The 22,283-nt window shown below is 31.4% G+C and overlaps 4 protein-coding genes across 10 annotated transcripts; 2 read left to right on the top strand and 2 right to left on the bottom strand.

The window, feature by feature from the left end:
- CCT2 (phosphorylcholine cytidylyltransferase2) lies at nucleotides 1-3,110 on the top strand. 2 transcript variants are annotated; one of them, XM_029274562.2, is made up of 8 exons: nucleotides 1-216; nucleotides 422-535; nucleotides 619-714; nucleotides 830-872; nucleotides 963-1,118; nucleotides 1,265-1,333; nucleotides 2,441-2,551; nucleotides 2,655-3,110. In XM_029274562.2, the coding sequence occupies exons 1-8, from the start codon at nucleotides 86-88 to the stop codon at nucleotides 2,871-2,873; spliced, it is 939 nt and encodes a 312-aa protein (XP_029130395.1). In that variant the 5' UTR covers nucleotides 1-85; the 3' UTR covers nucleotides 2,874-3,110. The 2 variants fall into 2 exon arrangements, with proteins under 2 accessions (XP_029130395.1, XP_020234381.1); XM_020378792.3 differs by having other exon boundaries at nucleotides 4-216; nucleotides 1,265-1,345.
- A 7,282-nt stretch (nucleotides 3,111-10,392) lies between these two features.
- Nucleotides 10,393-20,387, top strand: LOC109814334 (uncharacterized). Of its 6 annotated transcripts, none has more exons than XR_014429422.1 (9): nucleotides 14,919-15,170; nucleotides 15,390-15,483; nucleotides 15,790-16,260; nucleotides 16,401-16,566; nucleotides 17,102-17,399; nucleotides 18,393-18,465; nucleotides 19,016-19,114; nucleotides 19,775-19,854; nucleotides 19,948-20,008. XR_014429422.1 is itself a non-coding variant. In XM_020378740.3 (9 exons), exons 2-9 carry the CDS (start codon nucleotides 15,412-15,414, stop codon nucleotides 20,113-20,115), a joined length of 1,419 nt encoding a protein of 472 aa, XP_020234329.1. In that variant the 5' UTR covers nucleotides 14,920-15,170; nucleotides 15,390-15,411; the 3' UTR covers nucleotides 20,116-20,387. The 6 variants fall into 6 exon arrangements, 5 of the variants coding, with proteins under 5 accessions (XP_020234331.1, XP_020234329.1, XP_020234332.1 ...); XM_020378740.3 differs by having other exon boundaries at nucleotides 14,920-15,170; nucleotides 19,024-19,114; nucleotides 19,948-20,387; XM_020378742.3 differs by lacking the exons at nucleotides 14,919-15,170; nucleotides 15,390-15,483 and adding an exon at nucleotides 10,393-11,338 and having other exon boundaries at nucleotides 19,024-19,114; nucleotides 19,948-20,387.
- On the bottom strand, nucleotides 10,815-11,267 carry LOC109814336 (uncharacterized). Its single transcript, XM_020378745.3, has one exon. The coding sequence runs from the start codon at nucleotides 11,265-11,267 to the stop codon at nucleotides 10,815-10,817; it is 453 nt and encodes a 150-aa protein (XP_020234334.1).
- Nucleotides 20,388-21,381: 994 nt separating the features above from the next.
- On the bottom strand, nucleotides 21,382-22,004 carry LOC109814370 (uncharacterized). Its single transcript, XM_083063528.1, has 3 exons — nucleotides 21,901-22,004; nucleotides 21,736-21,823; nucleotides 21,382-21,667 (listed from the first exon to the last, which is right to left on the bottom strand). The coding sequence occupies exons 1-3, from the start codon at nucleotides 22,002-22,004 to the stop codon at nucleotides 21,491-21,493; spliced, it is 369 nt and encodes a 122-aa protein (XP_082919654.1). The 3' UTR covers nucleotides 21,382-21,490.
- Nucleotides 22,005-22,283: the final 279 nt, after the last annotated feature.

Below are 22,283 nucleotides of genomic sequence, written 5' to 3'. Positions count from 1 at the left end.
ATTATTTTGTGGAGAAAAAGAAGAATTGGGGGTTTGCGAAATCGGTATTTATCAAAAGGAAAGAGAGGCGGAGCAGAGGAGGAGAATGGCAGATCAGAGTGGGCATTCTAAAATGGCGTCGCCTCCGAAGGACCGTCCCGTTCGGGTCTACGCAGATGGCATCTACGATCTCTTCCACTTTGGCCACGCTCGCTCCCTTGAGCAAGCCAAGAAATCGTATGCCTCATTTCCTCTTTCATTTTCATCACTATTACTATTATTTCATCCTTTCTCTCCGAGATAGATCTGATTAATCAAACACAATTTTTGATTTTACATCAATCAATCAATATTTATTATTATTAGTAAATACAAAACGAATTTCTTAAAGCCTTCCTTCTCCACCCTTCACAGATACTTTTTGCTCACTTTGGATTTTTAGGTTTCCAAATACATACTTGCTGGTTGGGTGTTGCAACGATGAAGTCACCCACAAATACAAAGGCAAAACCGTTATGACAGAGGCCGAACGATACGAATCCCTGCGCCACTGCAAGTATGATATTTTGTTCAGAACCTTCTTCTTTCTACTATTTTGATTTGGATTTCAATTTCAATTTCGTTTCATTTTGAGAGCAGATGGGTGGATGAGGTTATTCCCGATGCCCCTTGGGTTATCAATCAAGAGTTTCTTGACAAGCACAACATTGACTATGTTGCTCATGACTCTCTTCCGTAAGAATAATCTTTCAACATCAACATGTGAATCTAGTAACTTGGATCCATTCATTTCATTGCATATGTGTGCATAGTATAATCATCCTTTTGCATTTGTCAACCCATTGTCCAGTTATGCTGATGCCAGTGGTGCTGCCAATGATGTTTATGAATTTGTACGTATGAGAATTTATTTATTTATTTATTTTATTTCCTTGTTACTCTCTCCCTTTACTTATATTATGCTCCATGAATTTTGTATGTAGGTTAAAGCTGTTGGGAAGTTTAAGGAAACAAAACGGACAGAAGGAATATCTACATCTGATGTTATAATGAGGATTGTCAAAGACTATAACCAGTATGTGCTGCGGAACTTGGATCGTGGGTACTCGAGAAATGAGCTTGGCGTGAGCTATGTGAAGGCATGAATTTCTTTGATTTATTCTACTTTAAAATTTAACAGGATACCTCTTTAAGCGAATTGTTTGTGCTGATATTGATGTCGCTCTTGTTATTCCTATAATTAATGCTCTTGTCTCTTATGGTTGTCATTGTTTTGTCATAATAGGAAAAGCGACTGAGGGTGAATAGAAGGTTGAAGACATTACAAGAGAAAGTAAAGGAACATCAAGAAAAGGTTGGTGAAAAGGTATGTATATTGCTATAACATATCATTTAAATAATCAAGTTGGATTAACACTTGTGTTGGGAAAAGTCACGTGAATTAAATGGGATAAAGGGGTTGTAGGATAAAAATCACACATAAAGTTGTAATGAAATGGTCAATGAAGTAGGGACTGAGAATGTCAGGTAAAGTGATTTGAAAAATTCACAGTTAAACTCAATTGTGATTTAAACTGTTATGGGACGTTGGACATCTGCTACTGGTTTCTGGACTCAATGGTTTGTCTTCACAATTGTAATTACTAATCATGAACCTGGATGAATGAGAAAATATTGCTCTTATATAATTTCTCTTTTTTTTGTCAAACCTTCACTGTTGGGCATCGTAGATAAATGTTTCGCTGGTAATTAGTGGCTGTATGATTTATTGCCATGAAACTGATATCAGTCAGTTGCTTGATTCAGTTGTTTGCTTCGGCAGAATTCCATATTGTCATTTGTTGGCTATACATCCGATTCCAAATATTGCTTGTTTCAAATTTTTTAGTGACTTTATTAAGCTCATACTAATATTTGGCAACAATAACATTCTTGTGTTGCATGGAAAATGTATTAGAGAGAGAGAAACTATAGACTGGCTTTACTGTATTTGTCTTGTAAAAGAAAATAGAGAATTAATACTATTTTAACATCTCTCTGAGTCTCTGTCTCTTAAGAATAGTTTTTAAAAGCAGCATTATGAAGCAGCTTTTTTAAATTATTGATTTTGCTAAATGTATATTTGGGTGAAACTTGAGAGGGAAGAGGCTGTATCAAATCGAAAGTGTTTAAAACTATTCTAAGGATTTTGCTTTGTATGTAGCAGTATAGATGAGGCTCAGGTTAAGATAGATGTGTCTTGGGTTGGGCAATCGGTCAGGGGGATATTTCCTTAAGAAAGTAGAATGTGAAAGCATATGCTTTTACATAATAAAGCAATACTTGAAGTCCTGTGGACATAAGTATTCTCCTTTCAACATATATATATACGCTTAATACTATCATACATTAAAAATGATCTCGGTTGTTTTGTTTCTATTGAATTATGGTAAAGATGCATATCTTTGTGTGGTTTATCCAGATCCAAATAGTTGCAAAGACTGCTGGTATGCATCGGAATGAGTGGGTGGAAAATGCTGATCGTTGGGTTGCTGGATTTCTGGAAATGTTTGAGGAAGGTTGCCACAAGATGGTGAGTTAATTTATGCGAAAAAGCTATATAATTCTTCTGATGTGTTTAAACTAGTTAAATTGTCATCTTGTATTTTTTTCGTTACTACTTGGATCTACAACAGGGAACAGCAATTAGGGATCGAATTCAAGAGAGGTTAAGAGGCCAGCAATCAGGAGATGGCACACTTCGTCTACAAAATGGCAAGGATGATAAGGATGATGATGATGATGAGTATTATTATGATGATGAGGATGGTAGTGATGAAGAATATTTTGAAGAATATTACGATGATGATGAGCTTAATCCTCAAAATAATGGAAAAGAAGAGAACAAAAAGTAGGTATACTTCGGTGAAGTTGTTGGGTTCTCAGTCAATAGCAACTGTCCATGCGATATCTGTAATATTATATGCATTATCTTGGATAGTGGATTGTGCTTTGGGGTTGCAGAAGGGAACTTTAATTTTGCTGGTGTGGTCAAATTTTTTGCGTGTTGAATGCTGGTATACAGAAAAGTGTTGTTTGTGCATATACTTAATTTAAGGTGGGAAAAAATACCATCCTTTTTATTCATTTAATTTTGGGCTCAATATCTTGATTATCTTGGATTGCTACTCGCATGCTTCCATAGAGTCTGCCTTCAAGTTTCGTCCGTAATGACTGGAGAGTACTTGCATTATATCTTTCTGCAAGATGTTGACCTTTGGTCGTAATTCGGCTTACGTACAATGACCATTTGACGGAGTATTTTTCTTTGGCGTGATTACTAATAATAGCTTCTTGCAAACACATTAGGTTTTAAGAATAAAATAGCAATTTCGTTGCTACCACTCCCTCGCATCCACTGTGGCCCTGTCGCTCAGCAAGCTTCATTTTATATTAAGTATTTGAATTTAAATTAGGTACAGAGATTTGAAACTAAAAGTCAAAAAACAATAAACTAGTTCTAATTCTTAAAATTTTCAAACTTTAGTTGTTTTTTTTATATTTTATTTCGAGTTTTAGGTTCGTTTCGTTGACCAAACTAATGGCCATTTTTAGTTTAAGCAAAGCACTCTCATTCGAGATGACTATCTTTCTTTCTTTATTTTTGAAAAGATGGATAGTAAATAGTATATATTGATAACATAAAGGATTTTTAGGTTTACATTTAATCACAAAATACTGTGCATAATAAATTTTTTATTTTTATAATAATTTTTCTAAAAGTCGTATTAACAATGTAATTTTTTTTAAAATTTAAAATGCATAAATTTTAAATTAAAAGATAAAAGTTAAACTGTACTTTTAGTCTTTATATTTTTTTGTCAATTCACAATTTCAGCTCCTCTATTTTAACATAGGGACGTTTAGTCTCTCTGATTTAAGAAATACAAAATTTTGGTGCTATTATCAATTTGATGTTTGTTGATTATTAAATTTTAACGTTATTCAATGATCTATTATCACTTAAGTGACGTAACATGTAAAGATAAAAAAATTTAAAAATAATATACAAAGAAAATTTTGTTTGTATATATTTTAACAAGTAATTGATTTGTATATTGTTAATAAATTTTATTTGCATTAATTTTTTTTAGTTTTTTCATCTTATGTCATATTATTAAATGTCACATCACTTAAGTGTGAATAAAATTCAAAACTTAACGATTTATATATGTTAATTTGATGAGAGAATCAAAATTCGGTATTTTAAAAAATAGGACTAAATATCTCTATTTTGAAATAGAGGGACCAAAATTACAAATTAACAAAAAATAAAGGGATCAAAGGTAGAATTTAACCCAAATAAATTATGTTATTGTGCATTCCAATTTCATATCTAGTAATAATATAATTTAATGTGTGATATGTGTAACATCCTAATTTTTCTTATATATTTGATTCATAAATATTGTTATGAATTTTATAAAAATTTCTATTTTATTTGGTCGTGAATTTCTTTGTTTTGTTTACAGATATGATTTAAATTATAATTTTTTGATATCTATGAATTTAATTATTTTAAGTTGTTAATTCTTTCTTCTAGGACATGAATTGAAATATTTTATTATGAGGAAGATTAATTATGCTTTGAAAAAATATTTTCAATAAGAACCAAAATTTAGTTCCAAACAAAATATACTCATAGCTATTAATTTGGAGCAAATATTTTATATATCTATTTGTTTTTATTTTAATTTAACTCTTTTCCTTCCTTTAAGTATTTTATACTTGTAGATTTGAATTAGAAGAGAGAAGGATTCAAAATCTACGAAGAAAAAAGAGAGAGAAGGTCATTATTCATTCAAATGACTTAAAACTTGTCTCATAAGTTATCTTCTTAAAACAAATTTAAATTTTCACTCTCCTCTCCACTCTCACGTACGTGAAACCACTCCAAGAAAGGAGAACAGTAGTTTCTCTTCACCTTCTTCATTCCTCCTTCTTCTCTAGAGCATTTCTTCTTGTTCTACTCAAATATAAGGTAAACAACTAAGTTTTTGAATTTTCTACTTCACCATCCTTTGATTTTCTTCTTCTATTTCTCTTTGGAGTTACATCAAGCTTGTTCTCCTTAGGAAAATTTGTGTAGAAGCTTGTTTTCTTCATTCCATCTTGATAAAATCTTCCTTGAGGTAAGGGCAATTGATCCCAACCATTGAACTCTTGTTTGTTGTAGTTTCTTTTGATCTTGGAAAATAAAATCTAAAAAAAATCGTGACTGCCCTATTCTGGTCTGCATTGATCTACTAGTTATTTTCAATTTTTGATGTCAAAAATGGATTTCTTGACTATGAAAACCTAGGGTTTGGTTCAAAGATCATTTAAAACAGAGTTTTCTAGTAAAAGATTGATTAAAATAATTTTTAAGCACTTTTGTAAAATTTTCTTTCTTTAGCACGAAAATGATATAATTTTGGGGGATGATAACCCTGTTTTAATACAGTTTCTAGTGTTTAAAATGTTCTTGCCAGGTGTGAAAAATGTATGTTTACTCATTTATTTATGAAAAATCGGTTTATGAGCAATTTAGTACTTATAATCAAGTTTTGACACTTTCGATGCACTTCTTGTTTTGTTTTCTAAAGTTGGTTTCTAAAATGATTTAATTTAGTCATTGCGACCTTAAGAATGAATTTAGAACATGGATAACTTTTGAGAAAGTATTAAATAGAAAAATTAAAATAATATGTACCAATTGATAAAATGATTAATTTATGAATTTTCTATGCTCTGTGTAATTTGAAGAACTATGATATGTATATTATTTTATAATATAAAATTTATGATTGTGATATGAAGTATTTACTTTGAAACCTAGGATAGTTTTCATATTGATAAGATCATGAGAGTGTGAACTCTGACAATTTAAGCGTGGCATGCGAATTTAATTCTTGAATATATTGGATTGTGTGGTTTATTTGAGTCCAAAGGTGTTCGACCTTCAGCATAATGGTTAGGATGATATTGTAATCATGGGACATTACTTGGTTGATCTAAATTGTTTGTAATATTTGAATTTACAACCTTTATGTTATCTGTTTGTTTGTGTGACTTTTCTTGTATTTTAGTTTCTTTTGAATGTTAGTGTGCTAGAAATGGTTTGTATTATTTTCTTTCAATTGGCTTAATGATTATTATGGCATGAGAATTATGTATTAAAGAATAAAGTTTGGGTTATGGTATAAGAAAACATTAGGTGGATGTGTGGATAATTACAAAGATACATTGGGGTACAGGAAAAAAAAGTCTTTTTAAATTTGGGAAGTTGGAAAGTGGTGAATTTGACTGGCATTTGGTGTACATATTTGATGTGTTAGAAATCATAGGCCTCACGTTCCACTTCTAATGTTGATGTAAACTGTTAGGGGTGTAAGTGGGTAAAGGTAACTCGCGAAATTGAATTGACCCAAGCCAACCCAATAAGTTTGGATAATATTTTTTAGTGTTCGAATCAGACCCAACCTAACCCGATTAAAACCCGACACTGTACAGGTTGGTAACAGATTTTGTGTTTTCAACTCGTTACCCAACCCGACCCGATTATATAATAATAATAATAATAATAATAATAATAATAATAATAATAATAATTGAATGATCATTTGTTCAAGATAATACTCATTGTTACTCTTATTTAGTAATAAGTTTTGTATTTTAGGTTGATAGTATTGTAAAAATATAATATATTTATTTAAAATTTTATTTTGTATTGATTAATGTTGATTTTTTGAGTTGATAATAATGTAACAAATTAATAAATTTATTTTAGAATTTAATTTGTATCATTGTTTGCTTTATAAGTTGATAATATTGTATTTACAACAATGTATCAAATGATTTATATATTTTTTGAAATATTTAAATTTTTATAAAAATAAATAAATCTAATTATGCTGACCTTATTAACCCAACCTAATCCAACCCATTCGTGATTGGGTTAGGTTGGGTTGGAAATTAAAAAAAAATTGCACAAATCTGATCCAACACAACCCCGTTAAATTTTGATTGGGTCAGGTAACTAGTTTATCCAAACTCAACCCAACTCAACCTGCTTACACCCTTACGAATTGTACTTTTAACCAAGGGGTCATATGTGCTGACATTATATCTATCTAGAGTGTTGATCAACCAGCAATTATCCACATGTGGAATAAGACCATCATTATCAAAAGGGTTTTGATGGTAGCGTTCGGGCCCAAGTTAATAGATTAATGTGTTGATGAACCTTTTATGATACCTGACAATACATTGTTGATAAAACCATTAGAGATTGTTGAATGATAGTACATTTGTTTATTTTAAAATGTATTACTATATGCTTGTTATTATGTTTGTGGAGTTTGAAGAGTGGGGGAAACTCACCCTTACAACCCATATTTCAAGAGATGGCAACACCCCCAAAGGACCCTTCATCTTGTTGAGTTTCGTTACAACTATGAGGAAGCTCGTGAAGTTAGAAATCATGTACATTTTAGTTATTATATGTTCTTAGTAAATACCTTAGGAGAACAACCCTAACCTCAAATTACTATAGAGGTAAATGTGACTTACATGATGCCTTTTGGGTGGACGCCTGATATAAGAAGTTCTCATGTATGATATTACTATGTTTACTATGGCATGGAGAGACCTGCAAATGCATTGAGATTTCTTAAAGAACTCTTTGATCACGATGCTCATGGAAGACCTACCTAACAAACTTTTCAACAAGATATTGGTGTTGAAGTATATGTTGATGACGAGACTTCTGACCTCGATCGATGATGTGACTTTGGAGGATGGGGGTACTATGATAGTTTGTTTGGGGAGGGTTAGTCTCCATATGTTTTCCATCTTTCTCTTATTTGGGGTAGACTATTCTAAGTATATGTTATTTCCTTTTTGGGTGTATATTTGGGGTGAGAAATTTTATATACCCTGTTTGCTAATACCAATGATGTAATTAGTGTTTATACCTTATATTTTGTAGAAGGCTGCATCTCCTACTTCTTTTTGAAAAGCAATTATAAATGTATATAACAAACTTTATATGTATAAAGATATGACTCACCTTAGGTTTTTGTATATAAGGTTATATATCTTTTAAATTATCATACTCCTTTAATTATGCTTATTTCTTCGATAAAAATTTAATCTATCAAAATATTTTGAAAAAGTGTAATTGAAATAATTCTAAGTACATATTTTAATATGCACTAATTTAAATATTATTATATTTATACATATATATTTATAAAATTTTATTATTAATTATATTTTTGTCAAAATTAATATATTTAGAGAAATTAAATATTAAAAATATAAATATATTAATAATAATTTTGGACGTCACAATATAAAAAATGCAAATACATTATATGATTCATAAAAGTAGCAACAGAAAATTTGTAGTACATATTAAGATGGGAATGAATTTTATATGTAAAAATTAAATATCATTATTACATGCAAGACATCATTATTAGACTATTAATAATTATATATTAAATACAAATTTTATTCATTTAATTATTGAATTAAAATTTTATATTATATTGAATATCTATGTCAAAGTTTATTAAAATTAAACAATAAAAAGAATAAAATATCAAGTAATGTTGGATTAATAATTTAAATAAAAAAATTCAGCTTAATAGTATATTTTGAAAAAAAAAATCTTTCAATTAAAAATTATAATTATTAATAAAAGTTACACAATATAATTTGATCACCTCTTATATAAGAACTCCCCATATATATAGGAACCCAATGAAGTTTAATTCTAATATTTTATACAAAAACACAATGAAGTTTGATTCTAATATTTCATGCAAATGATCCAAATTCATACCACCAAAATGATGGAAATCACTAGTGCAAAACAGGCTTTTTATGTATGTATTTTTATATCGGACCAAAACATATCTGACGTAAAAATGACGCGGTGACATTTTTAAAAATAATGCAAACTTTTTACGTCGGATAACAAAGGGTCCGATGTAAATTTAACAATCTACGTCGGACCTCAGCTACAACCGAGATTGTTGAATTTACGTTGGACCCTTTGTTCTCCGACGTAAAATAGTTTTTTATAAATGCATAGTTAAGTAGCATAGCGCCCCAAATCAAGGATTCTCCATTCAAAAATGCATTATTTCGCATGCGCTTCGCGCGCCATTGGTTGGGAGCACTCCGATTTCCTTCTCGTTCTTCGCTCCTTTCCTACGTCCAAAGGTTCCTTTCTTATCTTCTTCGTTCCTTTTGCTTTTCTATTTTCTTTATTCACCAGATTGCATGATATCATAATGTTTATATTTGGCTGTAGGCAGGAGCAGAGTATGACAAGAAGTGCAAAATTTGTACAAGGCCTTCTGGATCTTGAATATGGACTACAAGTTCAAGTTAGGGACACGACTCTCAGGAGTTCTCCTTACAGAACGGGCCGTTCTCCTTGCAGAACGGGCCGTTCCAGCGTAATTTTTTTTGGGTTTTGCAACTTTTTTACGTCGGTGTTCAAAAATCTCCGACGTAAATTTACGTTGGTCTTAAACACCGACATAAATTTACGTCTCTCATTTTAACGTCGAAAGTTTTTCTGACATAAAAATCCTCTTTTACACTAGTGAATTGATTAAAAACTATAACTATTTAATGTGAATTATACTTCCAACAAAACTATAACTATTTAATGTGAATTATACTTCCAACATCGTTTTGTAGGCATCAGATGTGATAAAAAGAAATTATAAGTAGGAAAACAACATATTTCGGTTCCAATTAGGTTTATAAAAAAAATTTCCCCGACTTTGGAGACTTTATATACTGTTATAATGAGAGGGCTGCTTTCACATTTTACGTTACCAAAATGATTATATATAATAAAATTTTAATTTTTTTTAAGCAAATGATGTAAGAAAAAAATAATAAAATTAGTGACTTGATATATAAATTATTACTGTTTGGATTTGGAGAACGCTTTAGAGATAATTTAATGTTTCAACAAAAATTAAACTTTCAAAATTGTAATCTATTATCTCTTATTTTAGGATTAAGATTTTTATATATAGTTAATTATTTGTCAATTTATGAACTTCAAAAATTTCAAAATTTAATAAAGTAGTTTAAGTATCATATATATCTTAACATATTATCTTGATTATCAAAAATAAAATTGAACTAATTTCGACTCTCCTTAAACATAATCGATATATCATATACTAAATATTCTTTAATCTCATAGACATGCTTAATATATCACTTAAGTATTAGAGATCGGATGAACACAGTTTAGCACCTATTCTTATTTTGTTCGGTCCATTAATTGGTACGGTTATTTTGATCCAACTTGTACAATGGATCAAATATTCAACTTCGCCTATATCATCTCAAAAGGTTCGTATCGAATTATATCCGAATGCTAGGATTACAAAATTTATTGTATGAATTATGTTGTGTGACAGACACAGATATAACAACTAACAAGGAAGCAAGTCAACATACGTAAAAGAATTTGCACGTGTTGGCATATCCTGCATCGATCGAAATGACCGGATCCAAAATAATTGAACTAGAATCGGGCTAGGACTCCTAAAAGAGAAAAGTCCCGATCAAGATTCACATATAAAAAAAAAAAAAAACACAGAAATTTAAATAAAAATGAAAATAAAGAAAAAAGCTTAAAGCAAGTGGGAGGAGGGCATATAGAATACGATAGCATAATAATAGTAATAATAATAAAAACATAGGTGGAATTGAAGGAAAAAAATAAGATGGAGGTGAAAAAGTGTGGTGCGGGTGGGGGCAGCCCATTGGGTGAATCAAGGAGTGGTAGTTGGGAAGAAAGAGCCTCCATGTTCCATGAAAGTAACATCATTTGGAGCTGTAACTGTTCCTCTCTCAACAAAACCCTTCTCTCCACCTTCTGTGCATGTGTAGTGCTGCGGCTGGTAAAGGTGTTGAGAAGGGGCCAACATGAGCCCATTTGGGTTCACAGGGACTGCGCGGGGCCCAAAAAGTCCCGGCGCAGAAGGAGCTCCAGTGAACTGTTGCACCATGGCTCGGAAGTTGGTGGTGTCCGTGTTCAGCAAAGTGGTGGGCGTTCGCCTTGAGGCCCGGGAGCGCCGTCTCATGGGCTTCGAGACTCGCCCTTCCGGGCTTAACTGGGCCGGCACGGCGGTCGTTGTGACGGCTGTAGCCTCGGAAACGGAAGAAGGGGCGGGAAAGCCTTGTTGATAGAAATTGAACCAGTCATTGGAAATTGGGCCTGACATGGTAATCGCTCATGGATTTGGTTGCGTTTGGTAAGAAGGGAGGAAAGTTATGCAGTGGTGGGCTATTTAAGGTGCTTTCAACTTTCAACTTTCAACTTTCAACTTTCTTCCTTCTCTGCTTGTCATTGTCATTGTTGAGTCAGAGTCGTAGTTACAAACGCAATGGAAGATCGTGGCCCTTGATTTACGGGCCAGGTCCTCATGTGTTAGACGGATATACAACAAGTTAATAATAAATTAATAAAAAAATAAAAACTATACCTTCTTTTTTTACACACATTGTCAAAACTTTTTTAGACTTTTAGCAGTATCAAAAGGAGAGAAAAAATGTTGAAAGAAATTATTGAAAGATTTTCTCTAATAATAAATAATATTTTTAATAATTTAGTGAGTGCTTTGGTAATATGGACATTCTGATTATGTTAGTCTATTGGAGGGAGAGAAAGAAATAGAAGAAAGACAAAACATAAATGACAAGTAATAAAAAAATAAGAATTAAAATGTACATTTAATGAGATTATAAAAATTAAAAGAACAATGTTTGATTTAAGAAAAAATAGAAATTAAAATGACTTTATAGATTGTCTAATAAAAAGAAGTTACTTTTTTTTTTGTTTAGTTGTGTGAATCTAAAGGAAAAAAAAAAGTTCTATAAAATGATGAAATTATTCTTAATAAAAAATATGTAAAAACGAATATATTTTAAACTTTTTATTAAAACACTTTTTTCATCTCTCTTTAACTCAAAATGGATGGAATTCAAAAAAATAAAAAATTGTGTACCACACACAAATTAATATTTTCTCTCTTATGTGATGATGTGTGTGTATATATATCAAACCATGGAAAAATTTGTGATAATTGGTTTTTCCCCTTCTTTTTCCGCTCTTTTTTTTTCCTTTTCATTTTGTTTTGCTAGGCCTTTTCATTTTAAATGATGTCTTAATTTATAAAATAACATAAGAAATAGAGAGAAAAACAACATGTTATAGAAAATGGATCATCTGCTTCCCTCCACACTATATTATGTTATAAGATAAATTAACAAAAGTACATGTAAAAAAAAAGAAGTAAAAGACGTATTAAATATAAGTTTGTTAAACTTTAAAGAGTGCAAATATAATTTATCATTTTTATATTTACTCTAAAGAAATTAATGTAACATTTCTCCTTTCATCGATGGTAATAGGCATCTTATATAATTTCATACACATATACTAAATATAGAATTATAATATTTATTTATTAATGAGACATTAAAGCAAACGAAAATGGACTTAGTTCCTTTAAACAAAGGAGATTAAATAATTGGCATATTAAATTTTAAGGAACAATAAGATAAATAAAAGAGGAGTATTAACGACATTATCTTTAATAATTATTTATTAATTTTTATTTATTTATAATTGATTGAAATTTATTTAAAATTATAAAATTATGCATTTGAATGAATGAATATATTTTGTAATTTAAGAGAAAAAGAAATTATTAGAATGAATTTATGTGTGTGATAATGATATTGATATAAGATGATCATGATGTTATTGTGAAAGGCGTGGTTGAGGGAAGGGGGGATGTATGATGACGTATGTGGGTATTGAGTGATGCATCCAGCATCCAGGAAACAGCAGTGGGCCCAATGCTATTGGCTATTGCCACTAACATTGGACTTCAAATTCTAATCCAACTTCTACAACCCAAGAAACTGCCCACGACCTTCCTATTCCTACTCCCCTGGGACTGGGAGTACACCAGCTGGCTGCTGCACTATCCTGTATCCTCCAAGGATGCATAACGTATCAGTTGAGATATAAATATTAGTGGTAACATCACTCATATCCCAAACACCCCCAACTCGAAGATCAATATCATGACTATACTGTTAGAATAATAGATTAAACCTAACTCAACTCTACAAAATCGGTTTGTAAGGTGAGGGTTGCTTTTCACTTATATACTATTCAATTGCCTAATCTCTAGTCGATGTGGGACTTGGGTTTTTCCCAATACACCCCCTCACGTCCAACACTATTGGGCTTGGTACATGGATAAATGGTGGGTGGCCCTTTTTAATGATCTAGGATTGGCGGGACTTAGATTTTTCTCAATACACCCCCTCATGCCTATGAGACATGCATCAATGGTGGGTGACCCATTTTTAAAGTGGATCTAAATGACTCTGATACCATGTTAGAATAGTGGATTAAGCCTAACTCAACCCTACAAAACCGGCTTGTAAGGTAAGGGTTGCTTTCCACTTATATACTATTCAATTGCCTAATCTCTAGTCGATGTGGGACTTGGGTTTTTCCCAATATATACAAAAGGAACTTCAGCTTGTAAGACAAATTTATTAACTTTTTAATAATAATTTTTAAAATAACTTTCTATAACTTGTTAGCGTAAAATCTTTACATTGAAAATACATGGAAATTAATCTCTAATTAATTCACTATTTTCCTTTATATTAAGGTAATACATTTTAATTAATAATTAAAATAACAGATAGTTTGTTTCAATTGAAAATACAACTAAATGTTGAAGGTGAACTTTAATATTTTTAAATTAGAAAAAAAAAATACAATTTCGTTAATAATATCAGTTTAATTTTAAAATATTTAAAAGTAACAATATTTTGTTTAATTTGTATACAGTGTAATTTTCTTTACATTACCAATTAATTAAAAATTATTATAGACTTGATTTTTATAATAATTATTATAAAATTTAATAAACTTATTTCGTATAATATTTTGTAATTAGATAATAATATAAAATAATTTATCTCGTCAGTATATATATATATTATTTATTCATAACTTTTTTTAAAAATATATTACATTAAAATTGTAAAAATATATAAAGAATTTTTTAACAAAAAGTTTTTCTCTTTTATGATGTATTTAGTAAAATAATTTGATAAAGATTTTTTTCAATTAATTTTTACTTTTAAGTTCTAACTATACAAAAGTTTATGTTATAGATGTTTAAAATTTATTAAATTATTTGTATTTTTTTATTAACTAGCATTTTAGCATGTACAATATATAAATTAAATATTTATTATATAACTAAAATTTATAATAAATCATATATAAATACAAATATTATGTTTAAATATATAATTTGTATTAAAATTTGAATAAATAAATATTTTTAAATATGTGAATTATATTTTAAATTTATAATAAATAATTTATATTATTGTACAAAATTATTTTTACTTATTAGTAATTTAAATATAAATATATAAAAATAATAAATTTATACTATATATATAGTAATACTTTTTTTTTAAAACTACTTTAGTTTCCATTTCTATAGATTTAGATCTTTTTGTCTCTTATTTATATATTCTTCCATTTTAATCTAAAACTAAAAAGAATTGTTCACAAAATGATTTTTTTTGTTAATAATTATAATTTATTTATTGTCAAAAAATAATTACAATTTATTTTGTGCAAAAATTAACATCATATAAAATTGGTCAATAAAATAAGAAATAAAATAAGTCTTTTTCATAAATTTTATATGAACTATTTTTATAAGTATGTTAAAGAGTTAATGAAAATTAGATAATTTTTTTTTATGAATAATAAAAGAAGTTTGAATAAGGTGTATATAAATTTTTTGGTTGTGTTCTTAGTAGGTTAAAATTAGCTCTTACATCTAACACAAAATATGGAAAACTTTTCATGCAACTTTTTTTAAGTTTATGGTTTGAAACAAAAGAAAAAGATGAAAGAAAAATTGCAACGAATTGAAAGAGGCATGTGAGGAGTGGAAGAAAAGTGTGTGTGAGAGCAAAGTGCAGAAGAAGGAAAGCGAAAAAGCGTAGAATGGAGAATCGTGGGAGAAATGGAAGGATCACAAAGTTGGCAAGTCACGAGTTGCAGTTCGTGGGTAATTATCGTGAGATAACATTTCCGGAAAAGCAAATAATCTTTCCAGTTTCGTTTGTTAATCAAAGAATTAATTAATTATTTGAATCAAATAAGCCCGAACCCTTGTTCCGATCAGTATCATCATTGTCACCCCTTTTCCTTCTATTGTTATAATAATAATTAAACCAAAGTATAATACGTTTTGGCGTTTGGGCATTTGATGTCGTGACTGTTACAGTTTTTCCAAAGCATTTCCTTGGATGGAAAAGAGAGGTGACAGTGCTGATGCTGAGCTTCAACTTGATGCTGTTTTTGAGCCCGATCCTGCCCAGGTTACTCCAAATATTTTCTTCACAAAACAAACTCTGGGTTTGATCAGAAGAACCCAATTGTGGCTACTAAATTAATTTTGTGCTATAGATCTTCTTCTTCTTCTTCTTTTTTTGTGTGGCTCTGGGTGTGGTAGTGCATAATAATCTGCTTTTTTGATAATTGATTAGATTACTAATGTTTTACTAGTATTTAGTATTAATTAACTTGGTAGACTAAAGTAATTATTAATTATCACACCATGCCATCGTAAAAGGAATACAGTAAGGTTCAACTCTGAATTTTACTTTGATGTCATGGCTTTGTAGATATGTTCTGTAAATGAAAATGGTGATAAGGCCTTCTCGATTCTCCAGTCCAGGCGACCTAATCTATCCTCACTTCAAATACCAACATGGTCACTAGATATTGCATTTTCTTCTTTTGCAAGAACTGATGGTCCTTCAGTTTCACTGTCAAGTCCTGGTTACATAAGAGGACTTCCCCCAAGGCCAAATTCAGCCAAAGCCAGGTCTTCAATGAGAAATTTACTACCTCAGAGGAGCTTAAAGACAAATACTCGTTCCCAGGGCATTGAAAAGACAGGTCTCATAGTTCCTAACACTCCCCCATCGGATGCTCCTTTGGATAAACCTTCCGCTTCAACCCATCTGTCTCTTAATAATAAGGACATCTCCCCATCAACAAAAGTTGCACATTCATTACCAGTCACTCCATTTGCAACTTCAGCTGCAGAGAATGTACATGGAAGACCTCCGGGGTTTAGTTCTGGTTTTAGTGTATGTTTCCATTGTTCATTTTTGTTTCAAGACCGAAACAACTACTTTTACATTGTACCAGTTTTTTACATTTTGTTATTGAGAAATGACATATGTTGCTTAATATATGCTGCACTGATTTATATTTTCTTCTTGTATAGACATCAGAAGTTCATCAACATATGACTCGATCATTTTCAGTCCCAGTTAAAGGAAAAACCACTAAAAGGACAGATTCCGGGGGCTTGATTCGTGTAATTTCAGCAAAACCGCATCTCGAAACTGTTGGTGGAATCTCAACTGATGGTACTTTGGTTCCAGAGATTGGTAATTCCTCAAAATACATGAAATGTACAAAATTTTCTTTTATTGATCAACAATGTGCATAATTTGAAATGTTTTGTCATTTTGACAAGCAACAACTATTTTTATATTGACTTGAGCACCAAACCTTAAATAAAATAAAACTAGCAACAATATTATAGAGGAAAGAAAATAAAGGTTCCAAGGAGATATAATCTAAAGAAAACCCTTGCATTTCATTGCCAGTGGACTCTCCAAATGAGAGAAAGAATGATAATACTGAATGAAGTTCATATTGATGTTAACTTCTAATTTTGATTTTCAATTTTCATCTTAGGGTTTTAGTTTATGGATTGTCTTTTTCTGCGTGAGTTAGGATTACTTGGTATTTAAATAGAAACATGTTATTTAGGGGGTAGAATTTTTCATTTGCATCCATGAGTTTTTTTTTTTTTTAAATCAATATACTATTCTCATTGTCCTTTATTCTTGTTGACCATATTCTTAAATCCCTCCTCGTATTCCTTTGTGTCTTTTCACTCTGTCTGTTCCTTTCCAGCCATTGAAGATGTGACTGAGGATATTCCAGAGGAACAAGCAGTTTGTAGGATTTGTTTGTTGGAGCTTGGGGAAGGAGGAAATACACTTAAGATGGAATGTAGTTGTAAAGGTGATCTTGCACTTGCTCACCAAGAATGTGCAGTAAAGTGGTTTAGTATCAAGGGAAACAGGACCTGTGATGTCTGCAAGAAGGATGTCCAAAACCTCCCAGTAACACTGTTGAAAATTCATACTCCTGAAACTACATCTAGGCAGGAATCAAATGTGTCACGACCGACAGAAGTAGCTTATCACAGGTATGTTTAGTTAGTTCCCTAAGTTAGCCATTTGTGTTCAACTAGCACTTAAACTGACATAGAAGAGAGACCCGTGTTATTGTCATGATTATTTGATAGGCGTTTGTGATCCAGACTTTGAGATGTACTGGAACATACAAGGTTAAAGGCCCAAGTACCTCATTGTTTTGGTTTATCTATGATATTAGGGCTTGTTATAATATTACATAAAGCAGCATGTCTTAACTATTTAGGGTTGTTAAGTAAGCTTTTTGCAAATATGGGTGGGTAGCAATAAGATGTGTTCTTGGTATTGTTTATCATCCTTTTTTCTTTTTAAAGAAAAGAAAGAATATAAGGAAAGGAGATGTATAGATTTCCTCCTTTCACTTAACAAAAGAAAATAACAGAGTGGTCCAATCCCTTTATATATCCATCTAAGAAACACCCTGGAAGAATCCATATGCTGAGATCCAATAAGATGCCATCAAAATAATCATATTCTATGTCAAGTCGAAGAATATTTCCCCTTGAATATCCAAGCACCTTTTCTCCATCCTAAAACACAAATGACAGTGTACAAGACGCGGTCGTAAAACTTTACCCTTTTGCTCTTGCCCAAATTTTTGAAGTTAATATAGAGAAGCTGCTCCAGACTATGGGGGAAAATCCAAGACCCATCAAACACACTGAAAGGCATACTCATATGCTATTGGCTGATGGGTTATGTAAGAAAAATATGCAGTTGTTTATGAATTTGAACAATATATACACCTGCTTTTGTTTGTTTTTTGGATAGAAGGATTTTTTTAGATAATAAAAGAGACGTTGAAAGCTAGAGGATCATGAATCCTCAAAAACTGAACCAGAGTGAAAGAAAATGAAGAGAAAAAAAAGAACATGATACATGTAATGTAACACATCACAATCTCTTTGTTGATCTACCAAAGATACCCCTCCTTGAAAGTCAACCTTGTTAGGTGTACTAAACCCTAGCTATTTCATGCATGACAGGATCTGGCGGGAGGTACCGGTACTTATCTTGGTCAGCATGCTTTCTTACTTTTGTTTTCTAGAGCAACTACTGGTACGCTTTTCTTTGTACCTGCGCTGATTTTATGGTAACTAGTTAACTGCTGTGCTCCTCAAGTTATGATTTTGGGATTATATCATCCAATAGGTGATTCAGAAAATATAATCTCATCTACTGGAAGTATAGCAACTTTCTCAGTTTAAAAATGTAGGAAAAAATTCCTTATTTTGGGGCATAAAGAATAAGGAACACATACTTAATTAGTGTCGAAGGAGTGGAAAAAAGTTCTTATTAGTTTAGGCAGTTTGCAGGACAAACTTTTAACAAATGGCTTTCTTTTCATTTTATTATTTTGTTCAATGTACTCATTAATTATTCCAAGGAATACATATTTGTACCTGTGTGTATTCTGGAAAATAAAGGGAGATAATGTTTCTTTGTCTATTTAGTCCTTACCAGAAGGTCGTGTATATTAATACTGTTTATATGAGATCACTTGGATAATGTTGTATATGCTTCATATTTTTCCCGGTTTTGTTTTCCTTTGTTAACAATTTAACTGTTTTGTGTGAAATGTAAGTATGTCTGACACAATGGTTTCTAGTTTATCAGGTTTCAGATTTGGGCCCTCGAGCTCTTGCCATTTCATTACCTTTCTCCTTTTCCTTAGGTCTCCTTTCATCTATGATTGCATCAACCATGGGTAAACTTGTTTCCTTCTGTCTTCCGTAGCACGTCAAAGTCATTTTATGTTTTCGTTTTGTGAATTTGCACTTTTTATTTCATTTTTGTGCTGGTTTTTATTTTTAATACAAAACATTAAAGAAGCATAACTCCTTCCTTTCAATTGGGTGACATCAATAAAGTAAAGTGGTTCTTCTAGTTGCGTTTTCATATCCAAGTTAAGGATCAAATCCCAATCTTTGGTTAAGGAGTAAAGTGCCGATTCACTTTAGTTAACAGCTTTTGGTATAAATCTTGGACTTTGATTTGAACCAATTTATGTTTGAGTTTTGCCAAACTGGGGGATACAGTTAAGTGAGGCGTGTTAAAAGAACAAAATTTGTTTTGGTCTTAACAAATAGGGGATACAGTTAAGTCGGAGTTCAAAGAAACAAAATTTCTATCCGCCGCAACATCTGATTTGGTGTGTAATAGCTGATTTATGGTTTTATAAAATGGATATAACATGGTAAAAGAAGTTGACACCGTCCTATCCTTACTGATACGAGAATTGATTAGAACAAGACCGATACTATGTAATTTTCCTGTTCAATAGACCATCTAGAGTTGCTTTAATCGTATGACATAAGACTGAGTTATTAATTTCTCATTAACACGAGTGATGTTTTTGTGGTGGCAGTGAGCAGGAGTTACGTATGGGCTTATGCTTGCTTCCAGTTTGCAATTCTTATCCTTTTTGCTCATGTATTTTATACTATAGTAAGATGATATAGTTCCTATCATGACTTCATTTGGGACAGGTGAGAGCAAAAGTATATGTATTTTGACATGGACCTTGTTTCACTTTTGTAGCTCGAATTTAATGCAGTTCTCTCCATTCTCCTTTCCACATTCACTGGATTTGGGATTGCAATCAGCGTGAATTCACTTGTTATGGAATTTATTGGACGGAGAACTAGTAGGCGGATTCAATCCTCCATTGAGAATGCTAACAGGACAGAGCAGCTACAACAACAATAGTATCATCAATGACAGATGACAGTAGCACTACCGCAACATGTCTATAGTTGATGCAATTGGTTCCGGGCAGTCTTCCTCAATTATGAAGAATTTTGTTCTTTTTGTAACTTAAATTTCTACGCTACAAACATAAGGATTTCCAGTTGAAGGTGTGAACCAAGACATTTGAACGGATTGTTAACACAGTTAATCGTTTCTTGTGCTCTTTCCTTTCACTGACAAACATTCCCATCGATGTAATTGAACCCCATCAATAAAAACACCCTTGAGTACCCGCGATATGTCAAAACAGAGTGCACGAATAAAAAGAAAAAGAAAAGGAGAATGAAAATCTGGACGCCCAGGAAAAGTTACTCGTATTTCCCTAAATGACAAAAATGAAGAAAATAAAATAGTTTTTTTTCACAGTTTAAGGCCTCCTAGAGTGCACGAGTTTCAGGTAATCAGTTGCAGTTAAATTTTATTAAACTGGCAAAGTGATGGGTAAGTAAAACTAGCACTTCTCTTTGGGTTATGCTTATAGAATTTTGTCACATATATACAGAATAAAGATAATAAGGAATAAAATGTTTTTTATACCAACATGCGCCAATTTCAATTTGACTGAAATTTAATAAGACGCTTATTTCACCTATCACGAAAAAGTATAGATTTAATTACTTTACACAAGAATTACATCTTTAATATGACCTTTATAGTCTAAATCTTTACTGTTATGCATAAACTTTTAGCATACATTTTTCATCAGCTACAGAGATCACAAGCCAACTTACTTACCAAGGACTATAACTCGATTGGTTAAGTAATATGTGTTAATTATTATAAATATTTTAGTATCAAGTTTGATTATTATTATTAAGACAACAACTTATTTCGTGCCATAATTATTTATGTATGTTTTTGGGCACCTTAGGCATACTTCTAAAAATTTTCTTAAAAATACTTCCACTTTGATTGCAACTTCAAGGTAGATTCAAATATAAAACAAGTGAAACTAAAATAAATAATTTTTTACTCCTCAACTCAACACAACTATGATTACATTAATTTTAAAGATGCATATCCATTTTCAACATCTTCTAATATACTCATTCTTCCCGGGTATTGTGCTGGAGTTTACTGAATTTTGAACCTGGAACGAATTACTAAGTCTCAGTAGCTAAGAGTTAATCTAAAATAAGAAGCACGTTGATTGATTCCAGATGGTATGGTCTGAAACACATAAATATGAATTAATATGTTTGAGAAACAAAGGTATGGTGGTGGTGATTGGAAGAGCCCTTGTTCATTCAAGAAATGTATCCAGACCAGATAGTATAGTGATACAGACTGAGGCTGCCCCTAGAAGGGACGAGGATTTATTCATACATTTTTGTCATTGAGGATTACAATTGGAGATGTTGCTTTGAGACCTTTTCTTTCTCCTCTGGAGGAAATTCTGAAGTGATTTCTTCATAGAAAGGCCTCGCGAGACATGTATTAATAATGCTTGAGAATGCAACCCTGTGCTTTCCTCCATTCCTCCACTTGCTAACCATATGATTACTCTTGCCTGCATATATATTTTTATAGCAATAAATCATTTCGTTTAATTTAACCCCGTATAACTAGGCACATTACCTGAAGTTCTGCTCTGTCAAATATGCAGTGGCGTCCATGAGCATGAAGAATAGCTGCAAGTTTATTGTGCATGTTCAACGTCTCATTCCTGCAAAAATAATGTTGGAAAATTAGCAAATAACGCAAGAAGAATTCCATGCCACTTGGTTCCATAATGAAAAGTACGAGTTCAGATCGCTTGCATTGATGAAGAATGAAGACGAAGACCCAAATAGCAGTTTCTCTTCATATATCAATTTGAAAAATAGCAATCTTGCAAGAAGAGACATAGATTTGAAGGGTGTTATATAAAACAATTAATTAAGGTTGAAAAATATCTATGTGCGGGAATGTGGGAAATGAGTTACACATGCCCAAAACAATTCAATGTGGTTTATAGCTCTTATCAGTTGCGTACCCGCGGCATTCATCATCAATCAATTAATGCCTTACTAACTCAATGTGTATTTTCATGTGCCTTCCATAAGTTGACAGCTACCTATGTTTGCTCTTCTAAAGAACAAATTTTCCAAATTTGGAAATTAGGTCTTTAGTTGCGTTTACTTTCT

The sequence above is a fragment of the Cajanus cajan genome, chromosome 9 (assembly GCF_000230855.2).
Source record: "Cajanus cajan strain Asha chromosome 9, NIPB_CcT2T_4, whole genome shotgun sequence".
NCBI lineage: Eukaryota > Viridiplantae > Streptophyta > Magnoliopsida > Fabales > Fabaceae > Cajanus > Cajanus cajan.
The sequence above is the reverse complement of the archived record's forward strand: the minus strand, read 5'-3'. Positions and strand labels throughout refer to the sequence as shown.